Source organism: Perissodus microlepis, chromosome 9 (assembly GCF_051167445.1).
Source record: "Perissodus microlepis isolate ML-2025 ecotype Zambia chromosome 9, ASM5116744v1, whole genome shotgun sequence".
NCBI lineage: Eukaryota > Metazoa > Chordata > Actinopteri > Cichliformes > Cichlidae > Perissodus > Perissodus microlepis.
In genome coordinates this window covers 19,181,202-19,198,975 of record NC_140469.1, presented here as the reverse complement: position 1 = coordinate 19,198,975, position 17,774 = coordinate 19,181,202, and the positions used below count along the sequence as shown (strand labels likewise).

Genomic DNA, 17,774 nt, shown 5'->3' with positions numbered 1-17,774 from the left:
TGCAATTTGCCTTATGTATTCCGTCATTTTTTTTTTTTTTTTTTATCTCTCATAACATCTTAATTATAGGTGAAAACCTCATGAGATTTCCGGGGCTCAAAATCGTGTCTATGCTCTGTTAAAACTGCAGCCAAAGCAATTTTACACCCACTCAAAGTGTCACAATCTTAAGTCAAAGTCAGTGTAATATGTACACTTGCTGGTCACTTCATTTGGTACAGGTGCTTAGTAATACAAATATCAGCCAATCAAACTGCAGAAATGTATTGCTTTAAGGCTTGTAGACTTAGTTAAGGTGGTCTTAGTTCAAACTTAGGATGAGAATGTGGAAAGAAGGTGATTTAAGTGACTGACTGGTTGTTGGTTGTTAATGGGCTGGCCTGAGTATTTTAGAAAACGCTGATCTGCTTTGACTTTCCCCATACAACCATCTCTAGGGTTTACAGAGAAACGTCTTAAAAAGAAATCAACCTGTAAGCAGCAGGTCTTTGGGTGAAAATGCTTTGAGGTCAGAGGTCAGATGAGAATGGCCAGACTACTTCGAGCTGATAAGAAATAAGCACTCATTACAAATAAGGTATGCAGAAGAGCATCTCTGTATGCACAACATTTTGAACTTCGAAGCAGATATTTACAGCAGCAGAAGACCATACTGGATGCCACTCCTGTCAGCTAAGAACTGAGGCTACAATTCACAAGGGTTCACCAAACTTAGGCCGTAATCAGGAGATAATAGAGTCAGGATCCCTGCTGTCTTGCATCAACAGTACAGGCTGCTAGTTGTGTAGTGGTTCAGGAGATATTTTCTTGCTACACTTTGAGCCCCTTGTTACTGACTGTTACACCACAGCCTACCTGAGTATTGTTGCTGACCATGTCCATCCATTTGTGACCACAGTGTGGCCATCTACTGATGGGAGCTTCCAGCAGGATAACGCACCATGTCACAAAGCTCAAAACATCTCAAACTGGTTTCTTGAACATGATAAAAAAATTCACTGTAGTCCTCCAGAGTTACCAGATCTCAATCGAATAGCTTTGTGATGTGGTGGAAAGGGATATTGACATTCTGTTGAAGTTTTCCCGAGTGATCAGAAAACAGATAAATCATCCAGGCTACCACTCTGCTACCCTGTGTCACAGACATTAAATTGGTGAGAGTTGTTGTGCAAAAAAAAAAACTGGAACAAATTCAAGAAGTTTCCCAGAGAAAAACTGATTTGGTTGAGGTTTCTAACAAAACTGAAAATGTTTTTTTTATTCAGTTTGTGACCCACCTCTATGTAGAGGCTGTAACCCAGAGAATATTCATTGTACGAAAGCATAATTCTGCACAGCTTCAGCAAAAATGCTTATTTTATTTTAGTATTTTATACAGCTAATTCTGATTTTATATTAAGCGGCCCACATGGATTCATCCAGATTGCCTTCTCCACCCTATTAGATAAGTTTTTTGTGGTACGCAGATCTGCACAGTGGACACAAAGGTCTACTATCTGCAGAGAAGGCCTCAAAGGCCTCAAGACAGAGCTGGTGGAAAAGGTGGGAACAGGACAGGAGCACGGTTGGTCTCCGCTGTTGATGGTTGGATCTCGCCGATACTGTCGGGAGGCTGAGGTTGCTCAGTGCAGTCAGGCAAATGGGGCAGTCCCACACACCTCTCTGGATAACCTGTAAGAGTTTGAAGTAAATCACATGAATTCTCTTGAACTTGCCTTAATATGTACCTGCACAATAAGAGGACATTGAGGTTCTGTTGGCAGAACCTGACAGGTTTGATCGGACGCAAAGCAATAACGCGTTTATCAGCGATCCTTATACAAAACAAAGCATCACATGCATGGATTCACCAATGATTAACCAAAGGCAAGCTTCCTGTATTTAAGGGCCAGCATGCGCCCGCTGTTTAATGTTTCATAACGAGCTGCACGCCAGTTTATAGAGTTTGTACCCGTGAAAAAGGTGCAAGGCATGTGTTGAAAGCGCATTCAGCGTTTGATGCTTCATGTCAAGGCTGAGCCACTCCTGCCTTGTGCTCAACCTTTTCACACCAGATAAAGAAAAAAAACAGACATCTTCTTTGCACACACCCCACTCCCTCTATGGAAAAATGGCACTGACTGCAATGAAAGCCAACAATGGGGCCTTAAGGAACAGCAAATCTTAATGTCTTTTCAGTTCCTCCACAGTAGGCCAGGTGATGAAAAGCCTGCCGTGCATCATCAGACTTGCTCGTGTTTTTTGATAAACACAGAGGATTATTAGCCTACTCACTCACATTCATTTGGTAAAAATGAATGATCACCTCTGAGAGATATGTACTTTCTGTATTGCAGCTGTGATGCTGTGGTCCCCTTGCAAGCATTGACTTGTCAAGGGAAAGGCAAGGCTGGAAGAAGAATCAGACTCGGATTAGATATTTTTATGGAGCCTTGTTTAATGATACAAGCGGCTTCTAGTGTATCTCGCCCCCTGACCTGGCTCTTTATTCGGTCCCAGTCGTTCTCCTGAGGTTCGGAGACGCTCTTTCTCTCCAGCTGCTGGAACACTCGTCTGCTTGATGACAGCGAGCGGTCGATATCACTCAGAAAAGCCTCCGTGTCGGTGTGACAGTATCGGACAAAGCTGTCATTCAACTCCTGCAACTAATTAGAAAAACCATTTTAGCGGCACAAAGGATGCGAACGTTTTCATTCAGCCGCACAATAGAGTCGTGTTTTCGGCGAAGGCTAATTGTGTTTGTGTGCGTATGTGTGCGTGTATTGTAATGGCTGAGGCACGCTGACAGGGTGCAGTTGTTAAACAGCCAGATCGATACAGTCACATCTCCCACTAGCATGGAGAATTAATGGAAACCAGTAAAAAAAAGGAAGAGGGTGCTGGGAAACATGGAAACACACATATCACTTACACTTTTTTCTGCTTCATACACCAGACGCACACGCAAACTGCTACACACCGTCTGGGCAGACACTCAGTCAAACCAATTGCACAGTAATTGTTCAATCTAAACGACTGAATACGAACTCCTCTTTTCTAAAGCAACTTCTGATTTCTTGATATTTGTTCCAAAGCCATATTTCTGGATCAGCTTAACCAGCATGACTTTATCTTTCTCAGCTAGATGGAATATATCACGTCATGGTCGGTTTTCTGTCTATTCAGGTGGAATTGAGCTTTCCTTTTCGATACATAGACAACACAGACTGAGTCCAGTGTGATTTAACTACTTTAAATTTAACTACTTAAAAATTCAGTATCACTTCACAAGAATACTACTGTGAAGAAGCAGCATTTAAACCAAGTAAAACATAGCCTACCCACATGCCCCACAAATTCTTCTATTTTGGATATTATTTGGTGTGTGGGCAACATTTTCCAAAGGGGGATGTGGACTTTAAATACAGCGTCTTCACTCCTCTCTCTGAAGCATTTAGTCAGCTATTCAATTGTCAGATTGACCATTTTAAAGTCTTTTTTAAATTATTATTATGATGTCTATCTACACAGAATTCATCTGTCTTCTCCCATTTACAGCAGCTGTTGCTAGGCAACAATTAAAACATACTGAATGAAAATATGAAGAGGCTGTACATTCATTTAAAGCCTTCTGATTTGAATATTTTAACTAGTTCAACAACTATCGTGTCTTCGTGCAGGCTACAAGCGATTTGATGTTCTGCAGAAATTTTTATCAGACCTTCCTCAAGCTCAGGGTGATGTGTTTAAAATCTCGTCTTGTTTGATCAATAGTCTTAAACCTCCAGCGATTCACTTAATCACATAAGACAGTCACACTATTGGTCTGTGCACCTCGCAAAAGTAAGAATAATTTGTAAGTGCGTTAAAAGCAGAGGAGCGTTTGGCCCAGCACCTGCTTTCATACGTGCACAAATACAAACCTTATCCCTTAGCCTGCCACAGTGACATCAGAATTGCTTTACAGCTAGGCTTTTATCACTAATTAAACAACTGTTAAGCATTCGGATGGAGGGTTTTATGTGGCTGGCGGACTTTTTTTCGACAGTCAATGCAAACAGCTCAGCCTCTGATGAACTTTGCCTCGCTCCACAGTCGATGCAGACAAGAGAGTGGGGAGGGGGGCACGCTACGTTATCTCACAGCAATCCACGTAGTTGTCGGAACTGTCTCGAGGTAATGTGTTGACTCAGGGTCGGACCTCCGAAACAGGACGAAAATTGAAAGCTGGACATCTGGATAAGCTGATAAGAGTTCTGAAACTGGCCTGTTGTTGTCAGTGTTTTTTTCTGAGGAACACCTTCGGGAACACCTGTAGCTTCATGATACAAAGATGCTTTATTGCCGTGTGTTATCATAAGGAAAAATCGAAAGAATAGGTTTCTCCCACTCATACAGGTCCCGGCTCAGCGCTAACACGCCTGTTTGCATTACAGTCAGCTAAGCAAATAAGTCTCCCTCTTGAAAATCAAGTCAATCAGACCTGTCAGCGCTGCGGTGCGCGGCTCTTGAAGATCATCCTCGGTGTGACAAAAGATATGAGACAATCTCATGACCACCCACAACCACTGAATCACACAACTTGAATGTAGAGTAGCTGATACAGCTGACTCCATCCTGAGAATGTGCACATGGACGTGGTCTAATGTGTTAGAACAGAGTTAATTGGCTCAGTAAAGGCTGTGTCTTTGTTTATGTGACAGCTGTAGGGACGCTTTATAGGCGAGAAGATGGAGACGGACAGGGGGATGGGTGGGACACTGTGACCCTTACGACACATTGTAAGTGTGGCCCTCACGCATTTGTCACTTGCGCTTAATCAGCCTCTTGGAAGGAAAGGAGCACTTTGCATGATTGCAACACTCCATAGAGACATAAAAACATACGTGCGTTGGAGCTTTATCTATTACAAACAATGGCCGCTGGATGAATTTTCACGAGGGGTTACTCTGCAAACAGATGTTTGGTAAAGAAAAATGGTGACCCGTTTAGCCTTTGGTCATTCAAGGCCTTAGCTGGGGGAGGTTCACTAGGTGGCAATGTTCCCTTTTCCTGAGAGCCGTCATGAAAGCGACACAGCTTCAGAGTCAAACGACCCCATTCCCTGACAGATTACGAGATCAGTGGTCAGGGGTTTGTAAAAATGACCTCTTATCGAGTTTGCCTTAGCTTTCAACATATCACAAACTGCATCAAGCATCCAAAGACATGTTCACCTCCCTCTCCTCTTCCCCTTCTTCCATATTACCCAGTGACAGGACTGAACTCACACATACACACACCAGACATAAAGAAAAAGCAACCCAAGCATACACACGAGACCTGGTGCAGTTGTGTTGACCCAGGAATGTCCAGACTGTTTGACTAAAACACAAAACTCTCTCCACATTCGTGGACAAACAGTGTATGATTCACAAAAGATCAAAGGAGCTCAAGAGGGTGAGAGCAGGTGAAGATGTGTGCGTGTGTGTGTGCTAGCACTGGGGTCAGCGAGTCCCTGAAACCCACGTCTGAACCCTCAAGACCTGATAGTCATCGCGGCCGTTATTTGACCAGCTACACAGTCAAAGAATGTCCGAGTTAAATGTGGAAAGAAAGAAATAAAAAATGGAGGCTTGACGCCCTGCGATGTGATCTTATGTTCGTTTGCTGTGATCATTGTGATGTCATCCCTGCCGTGTTTATCTCACCCTTGATTCGAAAAACTGACGTCTCAGCCTTTTGTCTTTTGGGCAGATGGTTTTCTTGATAGTTCTGTACCATTTACGAGCCATGTAACCTCGCCAGTACGCTTGTATCCTGCACACATACATCACATGACAAGACACCCATGTAACAACACATCCAAATTCCAGCGAGTGTTGCTATATATTTCTCTAAAGATATATATATATATATATTACTAGCTTATCGCCCCTACCTGGTGGCACACCGATGTCGGAAAAGGCGAGCTGCATCGTTGATGACACGTGTTTCATATGGCTCCCTTCTGCACAGCGGGCAGCGCTTCCGCCCAGAAAACCTCTCAAAGGCCTGCAGACACGCTCGGTGGTAAACGTGAGAGCAGGATAGCAAAACCTGAAAAGAACAGTAAGGAAAACATGCAAAAAAAAAAAAAAGATCAAAAATCTTGACCTAAAATGGACTGAATATATGGTGCTAACTTGTCTCCAGCCTGAAGGATGCTGAATGCACATTGGTTTTAAGGAAAGCTTGATTGCATTATGAACACATACAGTGTGTGGCTGTGAGGTTTAAGCCATGCTAAATCTGTGTGTATTCAAGCACATATGTGATCACCTGTATCTGCCTTTCACTGTTATTTACCAAGAGGATAGAAGGAGTCAGCATGACCCCCAGTGGGCCAACTGGGACCTGGACTATAGCCTTCTTCTACCTGTAAGAGGGACTCCTTTATTGCCTGAAAGTAGAGCACTGAAGCTATGGGGCTGGGCACACAAACCAGTTTACACAGGTCTCTAGAGGGCAAGGGGGGAGGCGTATTGATTTCCCATTGTTTTTGGCCTGACCAACACACTCCATCACCAGTGAAAGGGCCCCCTGCAGTGTACAATTTCCAGGAGCTCGACAAGCCATTAGACCAAAGAGAGAGAGATTTCACATCTCTCTCTCTCTCTACGCTCTAAAGCTTCAGGCTGCACTTTGCCATCAGACACACAATATAGAAGTGAAATAAAACATTTGGGAAGCAGAAGAGCTCTTGCTATTTTATTCCTGCAGTGTTGCAAACAATTCACGGTAAGTATCAAAACATTATCAGCTGCAGAGAGGAGCAAATGCTTCAATCCACACGAACGATTCACAACAACTGCTGTCGTAAGCATTTTCAAGTGTCACATTAACGCTGGAATGCAACATAAGATTTGCAGCACAATTGCAATCGTTACAATATGAAGGCTTTCAAGAAAATGCCAGATCAACAAAGATTCCCTTTTGTCACTTTCCCTTGTTAGCAGGCTCTAATTAACTTTTTTTTTTTCCTCCCCCTGAGTCAAACTAATATTTACACGCGCATCTATGGCAACTGTTCTTTGTGAAGCCGTCTATTCTGGTCCCGCATTCTTGAGGAGATTGGCATCTTAAAAGGGGATCGGAAAGGTGTAAAAGACCGAATGACCCTCACAGTAACACACTGATTGCTACATCATCACGTCACAGTTGAGTTCCAAGGCAGTATGGGTAAATTTGTACAGTTGTCTACACAGATTAGAACATACAGGAACTGCAGGGGAGAAGGAGGGGGCGAGGGGGATGCTTTGTGTTTCCATGTGTGTGTGTGTATGTGTGTGTTTGTGTGTGTGTGTGTAGGGAAACACAGGCTTCCCTGAGGCCAGACACAGAATACAGTAAAAAAAAAAAAAGTAAGAAGAAAAGGGGGAAAAAAGAGCTCCCACACAGGGAATTAAGAGGAGCCACTGTGTTGGGGAGTACCTGAGGCTGGAGTTGAAACTCCTCCCTGCATATTGCACAGGGCTGAGCTGATTCCTCCTGCTGAACGGACCTTTCTTTGACCCGGGTCCACTCATCCTCTGTCAGTCTCTCTCTAGGGGAGGCCACCAAACCTAACTTTTGAGCTATAAAAAAAATTAAATAAAAATTACTTGAAGTAATAGTTATAATTCATATCCTAGTCTTCCTAAAATCCCCAACTGTTTGTTCTACCTAAAGTTAACGGCGGTGGAGCAGGGTCAAGCACGTATTCTCTCTCTTCTTGCTCATGTCGCCTTTGCAGATCCCTTTCTTCCACTCCTTCTCTCACCTGGGGATGTTTGCCTCTACTGTGTCTCCGCAAAGGGTCAGAAAGTGAGAAATCTGGATGCAGCAGGCTTTGCATTATGTGGTCTTGGAAAGCAGCTGAGGTGATTACCAATTCGCTGCTTGCATTGGATTTTAAGTTCTGTAAAATATGTGAACTGCTGCAGTTACATTCAGTAAATGCATAGCTGGGCAAAAGCAGCGAATGCAGAATTATTTATCTCAGTGAGGATGAGCACAAAGCTATAAACAAAAATTAATACACTGTGAGCTATACTGTCTACCATAACAGCAAAATGCAGGAGGAAATGATTATTAGGTAATCCAGAAATTACATAGACATTATATATATATATATATATATATATATATATATATATATATATATATATATATATACCGTATGGAGCTACAGAAAGCCACAGAAAGGAGAAATTTTGTGAACCACTGTGCCCAGTTTCAAGTCTTCAGCTAATGTAGTCTGTCAAAGTCTAAGGACCAAAGAAGTAGAAGAAAACTACATTTTCAGATTAGCAAACTACAATGTTTTGTTTAAATAATATCACAAATCTGGGTGAAAAGGAGCTGAAATTAAAACCCAAACCTTCCGCAATGCCATCCTATCAGGAGTGTTTCGGTGGTTACCGGGTTACCAGTCCCCGCCCTCCGCATCGCCAGAGCAACCAAAGACTCAGCCCCATCAGTGCCTCTGATTGGCTGTCGATAGTTTCTAAACTAAAACGGCACGGATTCAACTTTGTGTCGTTAATTAATAACTGCACAATACAGGAATATGTTCAATATCGCAAGTACCTCTAACGCTATTCGTGTTTTAGGATTTGTGATGAATATTTTATCACATAAATAGCAGTGTAATCTGAGCAGCTTACATTTACGGTATTACTGTAAGTATTGTATTATTTGCAGTCCAGACTTCTGTGGTTCTTTTTCCTCCTGTGATTTAATCTAAGCTTATTGAATTTACATGTTCTCACTTGAGCCACTGAGAAAACTAATGAGCAAGTTATATAATCTACTGAGCAACCAGAAACCAGAATCGAATCCAACAATTCACTCCACCTTCGCTTTAACCTTCCTACCTTATTTCCTTAAAGAATAAAGTACGACAGCTATAGTAAGTGATCATTTTTACCCTTTTGGTTTTTAGTTGATATCTTCTCAAGTCCCTCTGGGGCTGTGGAAGTGCTGGAAACTGCAGATTCAAATACAGCTGGCTCTAAAACCAATCCTCATAATCCCCCACCGCCTAGTGAAATGAACACATTTACATCCAAGTACAAAAACTGCGCAACAACAACTGTAAATGGGTAATTTTTTTTTTATATTGCAGTGTATATCATGTACTATATGTATATCAGTTATTACTGACTTCTCATCTGTGATTGTGATGTTGGTGTCTTTTGAACATTTTTATTGCCATTATCAGAAAACAAATATAGATTGATTAAAATATATATATATATATTTATATCATTTATTATTTGTATTATTATATATATTTTATTTATATACAACCAATTCACAGCAATAGGCAAAAGAACCACCTAGCGAGAGTGGGGAGGAAAAACTTCCTTTTAAAAGGAAGAGACCTCTATGGAGGGGTAGCCATCAGCTGTGACTGCTTGGGGGTCTAGCAAAAAAAAAAAAAAAAAAAAGCATAGAAAGACCATAAACAGGGCAAGACACAAACTATGATAGATTACATACAATAGTGACATTTCAACAACACTGCAATAGCATGTGCAAACAAAGTGTAAGAATTACTTTTAATGAGGAAAACCTGTATTATTGTGGCCTTAGCGCACATGTGAAGGTGTCTGTATGTTTAGGATGAGCACAATTTTTCAAGATTTTATGCTGGATATTTTTTAATCAAAACAAAAGGTTTTGATACTTCCTCCACCACTGCTCACAAAGTCTTCTAAGTCATTGTCCTTCCATCACCACACAAAGACAAGTCTCTCTCTTTGAAGACTGTGCATCTCAGTCTCACTAATGATTATTTTATTGTCAGAGAGTTGTCATTAGTTGGAACCTGACCAAAGGAGGTTAGCCTAGCTGAGTGTGTCTAGGTGACTCACCGAGCTGTCGTCAGAGTAGGCACTGAACAAAGCTAAGCTGCTCATACCTGTCCTGTGAGCTCAGGGATCCCTCCCAGGTTACCCTTACACTGAAACCATACACACAAACACGCACAGTACAAACTGTCTGTCTTTTTGTGAGCCTGATGAAAAGTTTGCTTTATTTCTCACATACAAGGGGGAGGGGGTACGACTTTTAAAATGCTTTGCAGCACTGATTGACTTTGATGTGCTCAGTCAGAATCGTTGAAAACAGATGGCCGAGGAGAGGGCTAACGGTGAGGCCTGTCAATCCAGGGAGTCCTCTAAGAAAACAAAGTGAAGACACTGGCTCTGGGAGAGGAGGAAACCCCTGAGCTTCTCAAGAGGCTGCCACATTCTTGAGATTAGGACAAGAAAAACGTAGACTACTGCTGCTAATGCCCCAGACAAAGGCACGGAACAATTTATTAGTTAAGAATTCAAGCTCAGAGCTCAATCAAAGGGCCATCGTCCACAGTGCCAGACTTGGAGATTTGGTTTGTTGTTTTAAGTAAATAATCACGCTTAAAAGATACAGCATAGATGGGGCTCGAGTCCCCCATAAAGCCTGCATTCTTCCAACTGTCATCAGAATGGACTTTAGAGCATGCTTTTATTTTCAACGCGGCATTGTTTGTCTTTTTCTCTATGAATACCATTTTAAAGAGCTTTTTATTTAACTTTCTTCCCCCTAGACCTCTTTACCTGAGCTGTGGTATTTTTAAATAGACAGCTCGCCTTGACGTGCAGTGAGCTGATGACTTCAGGGGTTAGTTTGAAAAAAGGGAAAACCAGTGTGAAGGACTAGTTTGCAAATTTACACCAATAGCTGGTTGAAAAGACTACTAAATCTGTCAGCTCTGCAGTGCTTGTGCATATGTCTTGGCGCTAAGTGAGGCAGCAAGACAATCGTGTGCTTGATGCTAATTAATATTTGGGTAAATAAGAATCCATACGTGTGAGTAAATGCACAGCATTTTCAAAATATCAGGTTGATTCGTACTCATAAAACTGGTCTGCGTCCAAACATCATGCACTGTGATATACTGCATTGTTGTCAAATGAGTAATTGCTGTGAGATATAGATGAGAGAGGGCAGCCCATAATGGTTAATTAACAATTATGTCAGCCAGTGAGATGACCAGGAGACCAATCACTTTGATAGGAGACAGTGTAGGGGGACAGAAATCAAATTACTTTATGACTTGACCCATAATGCTTCCCTAACATGACTTTAATCACTCCATGGTGCGTAGGAGTCCCCCATGGCTCTTTTGGAGTGAACCAGCCTGGAGTGGAGGACAGCGAGGCTTTACCGGTTGCTGTTATCTCCTGCGACATTGCTGAGTAAGTAAGCCATAAAAGAACACAGCCATCATTACGGCAGTTTGGTTGCTTTTCAGAGAGATGGAGCTACTAATGATTAGACATGTTCTTTGTAAATGAAATACAAATCACCCCGGGCTTTGGGTTTTACTTCATTTACTAAGTGCTACATTACCTCATACTTTGGACCTAACAATGGATTTCCAATAAATCTCCCGGTAGTTGAAATGATGAAGGGGCTCACATATCATGAAACTTGCCAGTGCTTATTAGCACTTGAGAAGTTATTGATCGGGGATTTTGATTAATATTTGCTGGAGGGTATGGTGGCATTCAACCCCCCCCCCACCCCCCCACCCCCCCACCCCCAACCCTGGCAGCTGGCAGGGACTTCTCTCAGTTACCTCCAGTTTGTGCTGACTGCCAGCCTGAGCTCTGGCAAGACGACAGCCACTGCAGAGCTCTAATGCCAGGAATAATAGGAGCTCACCCTCTATTTCCTGATTCTTCTCCATTATTTAGACATAAACATATTGAAAGCAGGGGGAGTGGCTGTAAAGGGTTTGCTTATTGGAAAAAGTTTACTGTATGGGTCAGGACCACAGAGTATGGGAAAAGCATTAGATAACTGCAATAATAATACTGGAAGCGTTATATTTAAAAATACCCTCTTAAAAAACAACCAAACAGACAGCGAGAGACCAATAAAAACATTATATTTAGATAGCAACCTCTGATTTTATGGACTCAGAGCTAAATTGAAAGCTGATTTTTTTTTTTTTACAATTTAATCCAACAAAAGGTAAAATGAAAGTGTTTTTGTGTTGCATACACTCAGTTACAGGTGATCAGACGAGCATCTCTGATTAAACGACAGGTCAAACCTTGAAGCAGATGGGCTAAAGCAGCTGAAGACCATATCTGACAGCCCTCTGTTCAACTAAGAACAGGAAACTGAGGCAACAATTCACTCTCCAAAATTGGACAACAGAAGATAGGAAACATGTTGCCTGGTTTGATTTGATTTCAGCTTTGGTAGAGTCCAAATTCATCAATCCATCCTGCCTTGTATCCACAGTTCAGGCTGTTGCTGGTGGTGTAACAGTGGGGGATATTTTTTGGCACACTTTGGGGCCCTTAGTACCAACTGAGCATCTTATGTCATATAATCTTATATCAAATAATCTTATAATCATCATAGCCTACCTGAGTATTGTTGCTGACCATGTCCATCCCTTTATAACCACGGTGTACCCATCTTCTGATGGATGCTTTAACAGGATAAAGCATCATATCTCAAAGCTTAAATCATCTCAAACTGGTTCTTTGAACACGACAACGAGTTCAGTGTACTCAAATGGATGTGGTGGAACGGAAGGTCTTGGATGTGCAGCCAACAAATCTGCAGCATCTGTGTGATCCTATCGTGTCAATATGGAGTAAAATCAAAAGGGACTCCAATCCAGTACTAACAAGGTGTGTCTAACAAAGCAGTCATAAAAATTCCGACAAAAATGTTGGTAACAAAACACCTCCTTTGACCTGCAAAAATTAAATAAATAAATAAAGAGAAAAGGAAAAAGGAAAAAAAAAGGCAACATTTAATTTAAAGTGCACGCATCCCCACAATATGTAATATTATTTAATAGGCCACAAGTATGAGAACATTATGAGGAAAAAAACATCAGGCAAAACTAAAGGAATCAATCACAAAACAACAGATTTTAGTTTAGGCCCAAGAGATAATTTCTCTGTAATGTACTGCAGCCAGAACCAGTAATTTCTCGTAGAATTGTGCGGCCATCTTTCTCAATAATGGACAATAATTGACCCTAATCCATCTCTATGGCTAGAAATAGTCCACCGTAATGGCCATAAATTGTTCCCTGCAAAGGCACTTAAAAATCCCGTCACCCCTGCTGTGTGAGAGAGGCATTGCAACTTCTGTACATTCCCTTTAGTCCTTACATTTTGACTCCATGCTGATTACATACAATGAACATCCAGTGGCGTCAAATCATACCTTTTAAGCACAGAGCACACTCATATGACCTTTGCAGAGTTTTAGTGGCACAATGTAATCCAGGATTTCTGCTAAGAAAAGCATTATTGATTGAAAGCATGACATACAATGGTTCCTGATATAATCCCTATCCATCTGTAGCAGATACATCAATTTTACATAAACTATACACTGCTTGGACTCTTAGAACTTCTAGTATTTTTTTCACGGCTCTGGAAATTTTAAAACATATTCATCGACCTTCTAAAAGAGGAGCTACTGTAAACCTAATTAACTTGTTTCATTTTTTGAAAGGGCACCTGCATTAAACAAGCCGAGCTACTGGAGACTTTCTTCCAAACTCCACCATAAATCAGCAGCAGCAGCTATTTCATCTGATTGAGCTGCTGCAATGAGCCTGAAGTTTGCCTGTGCTCCGGGGAATGCATTTGCGGCAAGTCTCATAAATGCCAAGTTCTTTGGGCAATAAGAATAAATATCGCAACCACTCTCTAAATTTACCACATAATTGGGGACTTTCCCCATCTGCACAAGATCTCGTTGTATCCTCCTCCCACCTTGCATGTACCACTACAAATGAATCCATCTTTAAGGTGATGAGGTGTAGAAACATAAGAGGACGAGCCACATATAAAACCTGCCAATGTATATCATTAAAAACTCCTTTAAAATATTGACAATAACAAGTAAAATAAACTATTGATCAAGATGCATGATGAATGTAATATTTCAGGAATCCTCTTGCATCCCAAACTAGAGTTTGTATTTTAGTACAATTAGACGCTGCAGTCACAATTGAAAGTTGAAAGACATCAGTATGCAGTAGAAAATGTGGTGGTGAAGTAGAGCTCTTGCTGGAGGCCTTCTCCTGTGCCTTTGTGGGTTTTCTCTGGGTATCCAATCTAGAATCACATGCATGTCCTTGCATGTGATTCTAGATTGGCCATATATGTTAAATGTGCATTACATTTTGCCCTTGCCCTTGTTTTTCTATGCTTCCCTCACTTAGTTCTGCTGGACGTCTCATTGTGAGTTAAAAGGGAGTTCTTTCTTCCCGCTGTCACCAAGTGCTTGCTTATTGTCAGATTTGTACATTTTTTGTAAAAATGTAATGAAATTACACTATAAGTAAATTCAAATTCAGTACAGTGTACAATAATTTTAAGTAGTCTGTAATATCGTCGTAATTTTGTTGAAAAACAATTAATTTTTCCCCATCTTACAACAGAAGTATGCTGAACGTTTCAAGCTGTGGGCCAAGTTATAAAGTGGATTAATCTTTTTCACATCTTTTTTAATTCTTCTCATTTCCCCGACTTTACAGAAGGCATATAGTAGGGATTTAGAGCAGTTTATTGCTAAAGTTTGTGGTTATAAAGTTGTCTTTTGTGATGCTTCCAACTTTATAAGGTCACATAGGCCTGCAAAGTTTTATGGTATTTATTTTTTCTTGTAAGCTACAAAGAGAGGACTATCTTTATTGCATTTATATTGATATAATAAAAGGACAATTGAATATAGCCACACCACGAAAAGAATATAGCATACATGTGATATAAGATAGGGAAATATAGTCTGTAGACAGTGGCAACATTTTTTTAAGTAGCAGACACGTTGATTTGGTTGTTTTTAAATATCTGCACAGCTCTTGTGTCAATAAACAAGCTATAACATAGATTACGTGGTCTAGCCGTGTGTATTATAGTCACAAAGGCAATTTTTATTTATTTTTTTATGAGAAAGAAGATGTCTGGCTCTGGTACATGCAGTAGTGCTGTGTATGCACCTTCCTGCCGCGACAGTGCACAGAAGGCTCCACTCAGCAATCAACATTGGAGTATAAAAGCTTTGAAGACTAGCTGGCCAGCCCCACCGGCCAGCTCTGGCACTGTTATAAATGCTTCCTTATTTGAGGGTGACTATAGCTCAGGAGAAACAGTGGGTTATTTGCCATAATCATAGCTCCTCTAGTCCATGTGTCAAAGCATCCTTTTGCAGGAAATAGTTGCCACTTGGGCACTGGGGCAACTGTGCTCTGAATTGCCCCAGTGCAGTGACAATGCTACATAAAAGCGCTGGGTGAACAAGAATTGTAGTAGAAAGGGTATTACCTCTGTAAAGCACTATGTGACTGGCTCTCATCTTAAAAAGCACTACATGAATACATTTTATTTATTACTTACTTAATAACTAACAGTCTTTTCTTTTTTAACCATTTGACTTTTTTCAGCTTTGAGGATTTGTTGCAAACTTTTTGTTTTAGGTTTTTGATGAACACATCAGTCTACTTATCTCTTTAATTGAAACCTTTAAAAAAAAATACAGTTTTATTTGTAGACACTTTTTAAATTGTTACTCCCCATCCCCTAGGACCTTTTGATGAGTCTAACAATTTGGGGGCTTGTCTGGGATTCGGACTTTGGACCAGGTACCTGGGATCCAACATTACATTGACACAAACCATATAAAATTTTTCACACAAAGCAGTGTGGCTTTGATTGATTTATAGATTTGCAAATAATGAGTTAGCACACTTAAATTGTATGGAAACACCTCTAGTAGCAAACAAAAGAGGCATTAATTGGCACGAGACGTAATGCTATCACAATGACAGCCATATATATTTATTTTATTGCATTTCCATACAAATAAATACACTTATACACATATCAGTCATACAGAGATCAACAATGCAAAGCAGGTATATGGATGGGTGCTGATTACAGATGTGAGCTGATCAAACCCCCAAAAAGCAGATTATATGTGTTAGGCACAACTTCACCTACTTCTAAAGTAGCGTAATGGGACGTGCACTGGTCTGGCAATAAAGTAAAAAAAAAATCCTCACCTGCATGAATGTTCAAAACCAAAGCCAGGAAATCACAGAAACTGCTAAATATAAACATTACAGAGCATGTTTGCCTTAGCGTTGTGTTACTGACAGAAAATTAATGGTTACATAAGTGTCCTGTTGGGTTAGAGGATTAGGCTGTTCACATGACATCACATCAACTATGTATACCTATGTACCTTTGTCTAACGTAATTCCCCATCTTTCTGTCCCTTTATTAAATGTTAACCCTCTACTCTCCACACATACACTCATATAAAAAAAAGCAACCCCAAAACAGGTCACACGTGACAAAGATCACACTGCCTTTCCACAACAATGTTCAGTGATTAGCTCCAGTCAAACAACACCAAACAATTTGATTTCAGTTACTGAAAATAACATCTCCTGAAAGCAACTCACTTACCATAACTCATGTACTTCAAAGCATGTAGAAAGACTGCCAAACATGCATCATCTCTTGGTTTCTTGTTGTAATTTTCATGTGGGATGAAAGTAAAGTAGCAAAACTTATTTGCATCTAGTGTGGCAAAGGTAGGTGCAGCCACAGGTGTTTTTCCTTTCCATTAACTGTCTCATGAAGTGAGCCTCAGCTTTGATGGTTACTATTTGAAAGTAAGCCGCTGGTTACAACATAAACCCGATTCCTAAAATAATAAATAGTCTGCACATTTATAATCATGATTTCCTTCCACTAATGAGAAGTTACAATGAGTGTGTCTTTTTTGTTTTTTGCCTGCAGCGCACAATGAATTAGTAACTTGTAAATCTTTGATTGTCACCACTTAAATCCATTTCCCATTGCACACTGTGTGCACAGGAGCCTTTGATAGACACCTTGTAAACTGTTGCGTGATCAGAAAGTTAGAACTTGAGTAAAGTTAAGGATCCAAGTGATATAGAAAGGAAAACAAAATACAGCGATATTCATCTACTCTATCTACCAAGATATGCATTCTCTCAGTGCCACATTTATTCCGCTGGAATGTAATTTATATACTGCTGTTAATTTACATAAGCTCCTGCAGGAGGGGCTCGTACTGAAATGTTCCCCTGACCCATGCTCGTCATGTTAAGTGCGACGCCAGGTAACGTTTCTGCATGGCTTGCATCGATTCACTCACATGCGTGGGGACAGAACGGGAGGATCCAGTGGGAAGAGTGACAAGCTACTGGCTGTTTGCCTGCTCGGTCTTCACTGCCAAAGTAAACAGGTGAGCTTCTCATCTTTTCGCACCTCTGCCTGCTCCTGACAGGGAATCACATGGAAGAGAATCAAGAAGAAGCACACCAGACAATACGGACGATGCTTTGGCCTACTTACAAGTAGCAAAGGTGTTTTGATAGACTCCCCTGACTCAAGCTGGCTATTTAAAATAAGCCATTTTTGTATGGAATAAAAGAACGGCTAGATTTCAAAATGCTTTAGAAGTGCCAGAAGATTAAGGCTAGAAAGGCGTAGTGCGAACGTGTTTACATTCCTGTATGATGTCCCACTCCAAGTATCTCATTTGACACCACAAATCAATTTTAGGAGAGATGAAGTGGAGAAGGGCCCGTGAAATTCAAACATTCCTCTGATGTATATTGCAATTTGCTTAACCTTTTGATACGGTCAATAGGGCTACGTCGCTCACAGCTAGATGGCTTTTTGTTTATTTTCCCCTCAACATTTGTCACATACTTGTGCTGAAAA

General features: G+C 40.8%; 1 protein-coding gene across 1 annotated transcript; it reads right to left on the bottom strand.

The window, feature by feature from the left end:
- Positions 1-1,234: 1,234 nt before the first annotated feature.
- On the bottom strand, positions 1,235-8,034 carry rnf32 (ring finger protein 32). Its single transcript, XM_084939473.1, has 6 exons — positions 7,663-8,034; positions 7,432-7,574; positions 5,900-6,057; positions 5,670-5,778; positions 2,478-2,645; positions 1,235-1,671 (listed from the first exon to the last, which is right to left on the bottom strand). Exons 1-6 carry the CDS (start codon positions 7,832-7,834, stop codon positions 1,441-1,443), a joined length of 981 nt encoding a protein of 326 aa, XP_084795599.1. The 5' UTR covers positions 7,835-8,034; the 3' UTR covers positions 1,235-1,440.
- Positions 8,035-17,774: the final 9,740 nt, after the last annotated feature.

Coding starts and splice junctions, on each gene's coding strand:
- rnf32 (XM_084939473.1), bottom strand. CDS start 7,834: ATGCAAAGCCTGCTGCATCCAGATTTCTCACTTTCTGACCCTTTGCGG. Junction 6,058..7,431: donor AGTTTCAACTCCAGCCTCAG/GTACTCCCCAAC, acceptor TGTTCTTTTCAG/GTTTTGCTATCCTGCTCTCA. Junction 2,646..5,669: donor GTCAGTTTTTCGAATCAAGG/GTGAGATAAACA, acceptor TTTTCTAATTAG/TTGCAGGAGTTGAATGACAG.